Here is an 11,891-nt window from a genome sequence, read left to right on the forward strand (position 1 = left end):
AGAGAGAGGGAGACACAGAATCGGAAACAGGCTCCAGGCTCCGAGCCATCAGCCCAGAGCCCGACGCGGGGCTCGAACTCACGGACCGCGAGATCGTGACCTGGCTGAAGTCGGACGCTTAACCGACTGCGCCACCCAGGCGCCCCTAGAGTTCCATTTTAAAACAAAATATTATTGGCTTACATTTTGTGATAGCCGGTGGGAAAGGCCCAAGCTGTGAGCTGCTCCATCTGAGAGGCTGTAAAAGCAGACAACTAAATGTGTGATTGTCATAGACTGGGTCTGGAGTTCTCTCTTGTCCAGCAAGAGAGTGGGATGCAGGATTAAAATGCAAGAGAGGCTAATGTTCAGGAGTTGACAAGAGCCCTGAGTAAGGGTCCTTGCTCCATTTTTATTAGGATCAGAAGGCTTACAAGCGTGGCAGATGTGTAAAAGAGACCGTGAAACCATGAACATTAACTCATAGACGAGGGAATGAAGAGTTTTGAAGATAGGCGGTGTTAGGGGTTTGGGTCAATACAAAACAAAGCTGGGAGGGAGTTTGTTTACAGCAGGCCTCAGGCACCACCTCTGTTTACCTAAACTGGCCTAGGGGACAAGACAGAGCCTGCACCCTCAAGGGTCAGCAAGGCACCTTTCTTTTGCTAATTAGCTCCACTCTGGGCACTCTGGGCTCTCTGGGCTCCACTCTGGGCTCCACTCTAGGCCCTACTGGGGTCTATAGCCCTATTTACCTATTTTGGTCCTTCTTCCCTGTGAAAGCAGCTTTTTGCTATTGTACTAAGTTGGGGGGGTGTTTCTGCCCTGAATACCTAATCTTGTTTACCTCATTTTTGATACTTTCATCCTGAGGCTTTTCTATTCCAGTATTTTGTCCTCTACTGGGGGCCTTTGCCCTGTTTACCTAATCTTGGATGCGTTCATCCTGTAGCTTTCTATTTCCTTATGCCTTATTAACCCATCTGTGCAAGCTCAGGGAATTCCTAAGCTTAGTCCCCACATGTGATTTTTTTTTTTTTTTTTTTTTTAGAAATTTTTTTTTTTTTTTTTATCATGGTGGTGGCCAGATAACTTAGATGAGATAATTGTGAATGAAAGAACTGTTAAAGAGGTATCTTACCTTCTTGATTAAACAGTTTGGGCAGATTTTGTTTTCAGGATTAACGGGAATTACTTTGAAAGAGCACTAGCAATATACCCTCCCAATAAGGAAAATATGTCCTTCACTCCCTGTGCTTTCCTCCATCTTAGGGAAATCAAGTTTTGTGCCCTGTGGAACCAAGAAAGCTCTATTTCTCACACTGTGGTCCCTTGGGATATTAGTAGGCATTTTTAGTAGGACCTCCTGACATTCCTAATAAGTACTGTTTGGAAAATGTTGCGCCAGTTCCCATAGCCAAATGCCTATTTTAGTGGGTACAGTATGGATGTGTTTTCTATACATCAGCCCTTGTAAGAATATAACTGTAATTACTGTCTATGTACACACTTAATTTTCCCTAGTCTTTGCTGCTTTTTTTTTTTTTTCTGGTTGTAAGTTTGGCACTATAGACTTACACCATTTTAGAAATGCCCTACTATAGGGGTGCCTGGGTGGCTCAGTAGGTTGAGCGTCCGACTTCGGCGGCTCAGGTCATGATCTCACGGTCCATGGGTTCGAGCCCCGTGTCAGGCTCTGTGCTGACCGCTTGCTCAGAACCTGGAGCCTGCTTCAGATTCTGTGTCTCCTTCTCTTTCTGCCCATACCCTGCTTATGCTTTGTCTCACTCTGTTTCTCAAAAATAAATAAATGTAATAGAAAGAAAGGAGGGAGGGAGGGAGAGAGAGAGAGAGAGAGAAAGAAAGAGAAAGGAAGGAAGGAAGGAAAGAAAGAAAGAAATGCCCTACTATCTTTGTTTGGGAGGGTAGTTGATTTTTTTTTTCTATTTTTGTACACTCTCTGTAAATAGTGTGTGGTACAGAACACATAGAGCAGCTGGAATTATATTGTATAGGATCTTATGCTACCAAACTTGATGATTGAAACATATATAAAAAGTCCCAAGTAAGGAATAAGGGAGAACCATCTATCCTAGGTATTTCTATACAAATTTATTTCCTCCTGTACCAGTCAATACTAACAGTCTTTAGGTGAAACTTTAAACTACTGCCTAAGAGGCCCATAAGAGCAGAAAACAGCAAACCCTTATCCTCCAGCCAGTGTATACATAGTTTGTTACAAGTCACGGTAGGACTGGGGCCAACCTAAGAAGCATGTTCTCTGATGATATTCTCCAGCCCCTAACTCTTGGAATAATACTTGGATAATTTTGCCTATCAGGTATATCAGCCCTATGATCAATTGATAAACCAGATACAGGTTGCTGGAACTAAATGTAAAAACACATTCAGGGGAAAAATAATTCCTTGGTATAGGAAAAATATTAAAAGAACCAATACTTCACTTGGAAGTTTACAGAAGATAAACTGTGGTCTCATTTATAATCTGTTTATACAAAGACATTTATTTGCAGGTTTTGCCTAAAATAGGCAGAAATTTCTTAGCAGCTGAGTCCTTGTTACCGAACTATAAATTCAGTCAAAACTGCCAAAAGGTTATAGTGAATGCATGAATGTAAAGCCCTCTTAAAATGACAGCACCGGGTCCTTTACATGAGAAACAGATAGGACCTGAGACATTCACAAATTCCCAGATATATTGATGTCTCTGGCATATTATTATTCCCCTTTAAGGTAACATTAGAAATCTTTAAGTAATTCCTTTTGATCTTCATGATTCTCTAACAGGATTAAAGTCCTTTTGTGACTAGCAGCCATCACTTTTTAAAATGTACTTCGTATTCTTAGTTACCTGCAGAATAAAAAAAGGTAGTAGAGCTGCCTGTAAGCGTGGATGGATGCTGGCCAGTCCCAGGCTCACCTGGGGACACACTGGACACATCCCTGGCAGTGTTCACAGTCCATATTCATGCCGTGACAGTTACAACGCACTGCTATGATGTGGACATCTTTTCGTGGCCTACAGAAGTCAAGTAGCTGTATTTTAAAATGTTTTTCGGGGCACCTGGGTGGCTCAGTCAGTTAAAAGCATCCAACTTTGGCTCAGGTCACGATCTCACAGTTTGTGAGTTCAAGCCCCACAACGGGCTCTGTGCTGACAGCTCAGAGCCTGGAGCCTGCTTCGGATTCTGTGTCTCCTTCTCTCTCTGCCTCTCCCCCACTTACACTCTGTCACTCTCTCTCAAAGATAAACACTAAAAAAATTTAAAAAATAAATGAAAAGTAAAATGTTTTTCTCTAATTTGTACTTAAAATATGATTTATTTTAAAACAAATAGCTCTGAACTAGACATGATGAGATGTGGGTTTTCATTTGAGTTCTAGCTCCTTTTAGCCCTGTACCTTCAAGTAGGCCATTTATTCTCTCTGAGGTTCTATTTTCTCATCTTTACAATGGGGTATTAATCTTTGGCCTGTTGTACAGGGTGGTCGTGAAAACTCAAATAATCATATGTGATAACTTAATCGTCATGAACATTGTTAAATAGAGTGATATTATTACGTGAAGCCCAGGGCAGTATCATAAATAAATAACAGTTCCAGAATGTATAAAGAATATTGGTACAGTTTTTCACCTCATCTGAAAAACCCACCTGAACCTAGATGTATAGGCAAAATAGAAATAAAGATCTAGTTAAGCCTCCAAACTCCAGAGTGGGACTTGCCAGCTGCTATCAGGTAACCAACCACCTGAAATAATTCTCGACCTTCCCAGTCTCCCCTGGAATATCCTTGGTTATATTTGTAGTTACTCTTAAAGAGCTAGTCCTTGAAAAAGCTATTCATAAAAAAAAAAACCTTTACAGCTTGTCCTTGATCCTGTTCTTCTTACCCTTCTATTTTAGACCACATTGCGCACATTATAGAGCTGATAGGCAGAATTCCAAGACGCTTTGCCCTCAGTGGGAAATATTCACAGGACTTCTTCAATCGCAGAGGTAGTATTATTAACATGAGTTTTCATCTAGGCCCCAGGTATACAACTTAAGGAAGCAGAGCATTCACACCAAGATTGTTTTTAGTTATCTTATCACTCAAGTCCCACTGGAGTGGGTGCGTGATTTTGTTATGGTTTTCTGGACTCTCCATTAGGTGGATAGAGTCCTCTTCCTATTTAGGACAGAAAGCAACCCTGAAATGCTTCATAAAGAGGTGTGCATGCTACTCTTTCTGCCATTGTCTAGAACTGCATTTGTTACTCCTGTTATGTATGTCTTTTTTTTCCCCTTTCCTGAAATGTTTGAAACATACAGATCACATTGCATTGATCATAGAACTTCTGGGGAAGGTGCCTCGCAAGCTCATTGTGGCAGGAAAATATTCCAAGGAATTTTTCACCAAAAAAGGTAAAATAAATGTGTTTGTTCCCAGACATTAAGGGGGCAAAGTGTTTAAAAATGAAGAGGTAAGTACTGCTGGGTACATGTATTCCCAGCACCTATAGAAGAATGGTCCTGTCTTGACTGCTGAGCTGTAGTAGTGTGGTCAAGAGCAGAGACTGGAACCAGACTATCTGGGTTCAAATCCCAGCTGCTACACAACCTCAGTCTGCTGATTTCTAACTGGAGATTATAAGTGTCTACTTCATATTGAATAAGTTACTTTGTATATAGTACCTGGCACATTGATTACTCCTATTATAGCACTTCTGGAAAATGGGCAGATTTTTGCTAGCATTTGGTCTAAGAACTGCCTCTTTCAAAGGGCAAATCATTTACTTCAAGCTTCCTAAGGGCAGGATTACATCTCACTCTGTCTTGTGGCCTAGTGACACCCAACATAGTCACTTAAGCCCATCAGTTCTACAAATTAACTTTACCCTTGACAATTTTATAAGTTTATGTCATCACTGAGGAGTGAAGGAAACCAAGAGAATACTCTTACTCCAACTTTTTGACTCGATAATATACATTGACATATTTAAATGTGTACTTATGCATACAAATAAAATTTGAAAGCTGAAATTTGAACACCTGACATGGAAGGGATTGGAAGACTGGCCTTTTTTTCCCTTTTTGCCATGATTCCCTTTTTCCTCACAACCTCTATGCTAATGCTGAGGAAAATCATTTTTCTCAACACTTGACAGCAAGCATCCTCAGAAACATTTAATGTTTCTATTTTGGCAGGAAAATACTGAAGTGCTTCATAAGAGTTCCTCCTTGCACAAAGACCAGTTAATGGCATGCATATACCGAGTAGGTAATTAATCAGGCACTCACTGCCCACAGAAGAGACCTCAAATAAGTGTTGTAGAAGTTTTAAAGCAGCATTTACCTTAATAAGGCACTGTAATTGACCTTATTTTTTTTCAATTATCATTTCAAAGAAGCAAAATTTAGAATGACATTCCAGAATACTACAAAGTGTAGTGTAGCTATATCTGAAACCTGTGTGGGGTTTGTTCTTTTAGTCTTGTTGCTTTTATACAGGTTTGGCGTGGTATTAGCTCTTACTGCCTTATTTGGAAGCAATATTTACTAGACTGTTAAGTCAAAAAAAAAAAAAAACAGTACAAACAAATTGTTCTTGGTATGTGGTAATAAACTGCCTCTGAACACCATATGACACCATGTTGCATATATAGGCATTTAATATTCATTTTAGTGAATACCTAGTTCATGCTAGGCCTGCCCAATTTGACTGGGACAGAATATTCTGGAATGGTGGAGCAAACAAATTATCTTAAGTTTTTAGGCCCTCAGAATGGAGAATGTGAGAAATTTGAATGAAGAAAGATTCAATTCTGGTGGCAAAATTTCTTTATAGAGCACCCGGATTAGTTCCTGGATATCCACAAAAGGCTCTTGTCACTTGTCAGTGTCAGTCAGTTTCTTTTGTATTGTCTTTATCATAGGTGACCTGAAACACATCACGAAACTGAAACCCTGGGGCCTCTTTGAGGTTCTAGTGGAGAAGTATGAGTGGTCTCAGGAAGAGGCAGCTGGCTTCACGGATTTCTTACTGCCCATGTTGGAGCTGATACCCGAGAAGAGAGCCACTGCTGCCGATTGTCTCCGGCACCCTTGGCTCAACTCCTAAGCCCCAGCCTAACAGCGCAGCAGAGATCACATGCTGACCCTCACCCCTCCCCAACAAGCATTTCCCTCTTCCCTTTTCAGGGTGAAGCTCTTATTTCAAGGGTTTCCTAAGGGGTTTTTTTTGTTTTGTTTTTTTGTTTTTTTGTTTTTTGTTTTCTTGTTTTCTTTTTTTAAATCAATCTGTTCATTTGGGTTTGCTTACTTGACCCTGTGGAGATCCCCCACAGCCATTGGGCATCCTAGGTGAATTTGGCCTTGATTGGGCTCTGCCAAAGACGAATAGACTAAAATGTGAAACAGCCTCTCACCCTGTACCCTTGTCTTTCCATTAGAACACCCTTTAAATTATACACATCCTTTTTAAAAACTATGAAGATGTATGAGCTCATCCTTTTATTCACTGACTCTAAGAGTCAAATTTTCTAGTGCGTATCCTAGTGCCAGCATAAGGATGAGAAGGGGAAAGGGTGTTACTTCTGTGTACAGCAGAGACATTAAACTTGCTGTATCCAGGCTGCATCATCTACCTGGACTGTTTCTGTTGCTCTCTATGTTCACATTTTTTCCTGCGACTTTCAGGCTATCTTTTTAAAGGAGCTGTATAAGCTCCAAATTTGGGTACCATTTTATCACTGTTCAAAGCACTATCAAATTCCTTTCATCCTTTAATAACTCTAAGATCCTTGAATCTTTGGTGTGATTTTTGATGAAAACAGAAGCGGAACCATTGATTTGTAATTTCTGCAGAACCACAGCTGTTTTGCAAAACAGTCCTTTCCTGTGTGTCTTCTGTTACCCTAACAGCAGAGTTCGTTCATTTGGCTGTTTTGTTTTTCATTGTTTTAACCCCTGGCTGGCACTTTACTCACTGCACTTGAGTTTATTGCCCCATAACTAACTAAAGAATTCAGGATGACTCTAGAAAGGAGATCTGGGTATCAGAGATTTCCCCTCTAAGAAGAAAATGCCCTAGAATTCCTGATTCTTTTCCAGTCAGTCCCCTACTTGTATTCACAGCTTTTTCTTCATCTTGTCCAAATTTAGCCTTGAAGCAGTTTCCCTCTGTGGCTTAGCCTTTCTCATTTTCTGAGAGGCTTCAGGTCTTAAGTGAAATCCCAGTATAGAAGAACCAAGGGGAAGGGTGGGATGGCACTTTTTGGGGTGGGGTTTTTTTGTTTTGTTTTGGAGGGGGTGTTTTGTTTTGTTTTTATTTTTGTTTTTTGTTTTTGGTTGTTTTAAGATTAGCCATTCTCTGCTGCTATTTCTTTGTATAATGTAAGTTTTTAACTGCAATTTTGGGATAATTGAGATGTACTTGAGGCTTTTTTTTTTTTTTTTTTTTTTTTAATGAGAAAAGGCTCTGTGAATCTTACTTTAGAATGGGCGTCTCTTAGACTTGCCCTAGACATCATATATTCCTCGGGTCATATTGAAAAGTAAAAGAGGGGCAGGCTTGGGGTCACAGCCACTTGTTCAGCACAGACCAAGTGGGCCTTGAGGACTACAGCATTCTGCAGAGACGGCTCCAGGAGTGATTTACAGAAAGCCAAGGAAGTGCAACTTGAGGCTCTCCTAGCAAAGCTGCTGATGAGACTTTCAGGTAGCTGACCCTCTATACAGGAAATTGGAGTCCAGATTCTGCCATTTTTCCACCAACAACAGCAAAGGAAAACATGGTGCAATTATGCAATCCATTTAACTCATAAACCTAGAACCCTGAGTACCGATGGCCAGCCATTCATCGGATCCTTGATTGGGTAGTCCTGAAATCAGACATGTTCCTGTAGAAAGAATTTTAAGTGAGGCTGTCTATGCACCTATCAAGAATAAAGAAAATAGATTGTATCCAACAACGGCAGGGAAAATCCTTCGGCACTTCTAATCCACTTTGGCTTTTCAGCTGTATATACATCTAAAGCAATAGCAGACTAGAACTGAATTCTTTTCTACACTGTAAAATAACAATTGTGGAATCACAGGAATTCTGGTGATGATATTAAAGTAAAATAACCAAAACACAAATAGAAGGCCCCATTTTAACAATTGATGTAAAAAGAAATTTTAAGAAGAGAGAACCTATAACTTCTTTCTTGGACATGTTTTCCCTCCAAATAAGGGCTTTTCCCCCTGTCATTTAAGGAGCCAGATGAATTAGAAGCCGTAGAAAGAGGCAGCTATAGAAATTGATCTTCCAAGTACCCCATGTACCTTTATTGAACTTAATCATAATACTGTCAAATTGCCATGATCTTACTAAAGGATTTCTATTGCTGTCAGTTAAAACCCCAAATGCATTTTTATTCTTTCTATCAGGTGCATTGTCTGTTTTCTTTATAAATGCAGTACAATAAACAAATTATTTAATAACCTACATGTTTCCAGAGCATTTCTGTTCATTTGTTGCCCAAGTTGGTCTGAGCCAACCTTCAGGATGGAGGGAAGGATTGGTTGAGTATGCTTTTTGTACTTAAATAAGCAGTGAAATTTTATAGCTTGAACACATGCCACTTTATGTCATTTGTAGCTTTGCTTCTATCTTTAAATTGGGGGTAGGTGAGATTAACAGTACATTTTGGAAAGTTTTAAGAAAATTGTTATTCCCTATATCCAATAGCATTTTCCCAGAATATTTGTGGTAATGTCTTTCCCACCCCGGCCTCAGATTACAATCATTGTAGATGCAGAACGCCAAAGATTTGTGAACTCTGCCTAAGGCACTGGCATGACAAACCCTATTGTGCCCAGGCTGTCATACACATCTGATTTATTGCTTAGCACAAATTCTTAGACATGGAATGGCTGGGCCAGGTTGTAAGCACATTTTTATGGCTTGTAGTGAATGTCCCATAACTTCTGTGGGAAACGGACTGTTTGGCTGTGACTAGCAGTGTTTGGATGGGCCTGTTAGGATCGCACTCATTTTATTCCTTTTTTAAAGTCTTTTTTTTAGACTTATTTTATTTTTGAGAGAGCACAAGTGGGAAAGAGGGCAACAAGAGATCACACAAGAGGGGAGAGCACAAGAGGGGGCAACAGAAGATCTGAAGTGGGCTCTGTGCTGATAGCAGTGAACCCCGTGCAGGGCTCAAACTCACAAACAGATCATGACCTAAGCCAGTCGGACACTCCACCGACTAGCCACCCCAGGCGTCCCCACACTCATTTTATTCCTGATGCCCAGTTTGAGTGCCAAAAAAAACAGGAGTGTCTTGTTTTAATTTGCAGATTGGATGACTAGTGAAGTCAGAAACTTGTTTCATGGGTTTTTGGCCATTTTTATTTGGTTATCTACCTCCATTACCCAGCTCTATGTTGATGTGGTTCCCTATTTGATTATGTGGTAAGGATTTGTTATATACTAAAGATGATGCATTTTTATCATTTTCCATCACATACTTTTCCAATTTTTTATTTGCCTTTCATTGTTATGTTTGTTAACGTTGTTCAATAGAAAGTCCTTCCCCACCCCTGAACTACGTAAACTGTCCTAGTTAATTTAATTACATCATGCTGAAGACCTGTGTAGTGTGTTCATGTTGTAGTGTTGCCCAGAAGAGAATGTAACATGTTTAAAAAACAACCTAAACGAATTAAACCAGAATTCCTCAAACCAACGTGTTGGTTTACTGGACTGACCAGTCTAGGCAGTCTCACTAGGCCTTGTGTCAAATGTATGGGCCTAGAGCTCAGAGGGTTTTGGAAAACTTCATTGCTGTTGTCCTAGGAGAGCTTGTCGCAATCTCAAAAGAACCAGCAAACGGAGATGGAGTTAAACCATCCCCCTCCCCGGACCCCTGCTTTTCACTCTTCATTTGCCCTGAGTGTCCACAGGGGAACCATTTAGCTGCCCCAGAGCAGGCCCAGGTTACAAGACTGTATTACTGCCCATTCTTTTATTTGTGAAACCTGTGGAATCTAACAGTCTGCCCTTCTGAGGAAAGGGATTTGCTGTTGGATGACTGTCTCATAGAAAATGGATGATTTATTGATAATAGAATCAGAATTACATTTACTCCAGAAATAAGGCCTAATGACACCAAAGAAGCTTGAATAGTTGTCAGTTCTTTGTGTTTTGCCCGCCAAGGTGGTGCCTTTGCAGTTGGCAAGGTATTAGTATCTTAACATCGCTTGCATAGTCTTCAGTATATGAGGATTAAATATATAAACTTGTATATATTACATGAAGATAGTATGTGAACCTTGAGACCTACTTAGGAGGAGGTTTGTCTCTGTCACTAAAGTCCTGTTTTTAAAAGTTGGAATTTAAAAACTACACGCATGATGTGCGTTTGTCTTTATGTCTTTGCACAAATGCCAGTCCACACCAAGTCCTTGTGATATCAAATATCCCCGTTAAAAAGCCAGAAGATTGAAGATGATGTTAAGTGTTTAGAAGTTTTAACGAATTAAGCAAGTTTACATTAGTATGTAGTTGTGTTGCTGACCATACCATTCCTTATAAGGGAGGAGGCTTTTTTATCATAATCTTGTCCTTAATGCAGATGTAGTTTTTGCCCATTTTAATACAATAACAATTGGCAGAACTTGACCGTGTTCTAGAAGTGCACCGGCTGCCTGCATTTGAGCTATGCTCCTAGAAGTTGTGCCTTTAAGACGTTGCATTGATTGCTTTGGATTTACTGAATACAGAGGAGAGGACCATCAGTGTTAGAAATTAGTGAACAACACTAGGGGCTCCTGGGTGGCTTAGGGGTTAAGTGGCTGACTTCAGGTCAGGTCATGATCTCACGGTTCTTCGTGGGCTCAAGCCCCCCGCATCGGGCTCTGTGCTGACAGCTCAGAGCCTAGAGCCTGCTTGGGATTCTGTGTCTCCCTCTGTGCCCCTTCCCTGCTCATGCTCTCTCCGTCTCAAAAATGAATAAAATGTTAACAAAAAATTTAATAAATTAGTGGGCCCTACTATAAATCCTCTTGAGGTTCAGTAACAAAGAGGGGTGAGTTTAGAGGGTCAGAGCCCTTGTTTGATCTTCAGCAACTTATTTCAAAACAAATACGTATCCATCAGCATGTAAGGTTACTGGACTCTAACCTTTGTTTCAATAAACCATTCTGGGAAGTGCCCATTGCAGCAGAAAATAATGAGTAACTTCAACTTTTAAAAAGACTCCAGTGACTCCCACACGGATATGAACACATTTTTGTAATCCCCTCACCTTGAATGTGGGCTGGACTTAGTGACTGTTTTAACAGATCAAGGCAAAAGTGACAGATGTTACTTCTACGATTGGGTTACAAAGGGCTGTGCCTGCTGTCTTCTCTGCCCCCCTCTCTCGTTCTGTCTTGGAACTCTTTCTGGGGAAGCAAGCCGCCATGTGAGTAGCAGTATGGGGAGGCCCACAGTCTGCATCCTGCAGACAACCACTGAGTCTGGAGGCAGATCCCGATAGCTTAATTGCAGCCCTGTGAGAAACCTTGAGACAGAGACACCCCTAACCCACAAAAACGGAAACGTTTTAAGCCACTGAGTTCTGTGGTAATGTGCTCTGTATGCAGCAACAGGTAACTAATACAGGGATGTAAGACAAAGCATTTAAGATATCCATCCAGTTAGCATCTCAGATCTAAGTGACTAGTCCTCTCTTGACCATATTGGCCCAGGCCTAGTCCCTGGTGAAGTTTGGGCATCACAACCATCCTTACGCCCCAGCCCAAGGCAGAGGCAAGTGAGAAGGCAACTTGGTTAGACAGGTGCTGATTTTATTGATTTTCTATGTACTTTCAAAGATGAGATTCAAGGTGCCCTTAGGAGTTTAAGTAAAGGTAAAGCCA

The 11,891-nt window shown here is 40.7% G+C and overlaps 1 protein-coding gene across 4 annotated transcripts in view; it reads left to right on the forward strand.

The window, feature by feature from the left end:
- The window catches only part of SRPK1 (SRSF protein kinase 1), an 82,840-nt gene extending 74,368 nt beyond the window's left edge, over window positions 1-8,472 (forward strand). For 2 of the 4 annotated variants that reach the window (XM_049652755.1, XM_049652752.1), the window contains exons 15-17: window positions 3,906-3,998; window positions 4,314-4,406; window positions 5,918-8,472. In XM_049652755.1, coding sequence (XP_049508712.1) covers window positions 3,906-3,998; window positions 4,314-4,406; window positions 5,918-6,102 — 371 coding nt within the window. In that variant the 3' untranslated portion in view covers window positions 6,103-8,472. The remainder of the gene's footprint in view (window positions 1-3,905; window positions 3,999-4,313; window positions 4,407-5,917) is intronic. The other 2 variants (XM_049652754.1, XM_049652753.1) reach the window with 2 other exon arrangements.
- The last annotated feature ends 3,419 nt before the right edge of the window (window positions 8,473-11,891 follow it).

Source organism: Panthera uncia (genome assembly GCF_023721935.1).
Source record: "Panthera uncia isolate 11264 chromosome B2 unlocalized genomic scaffold, Puncia_PCG_1.0 HiC_scaffold_24, whole genome shotgun sequence".
Lineage (NCBI taxonomy): Eukaryota > Metazoa > Chordata > Mammalia > Carnivora > Felidae > Panthera > Panthera uncia.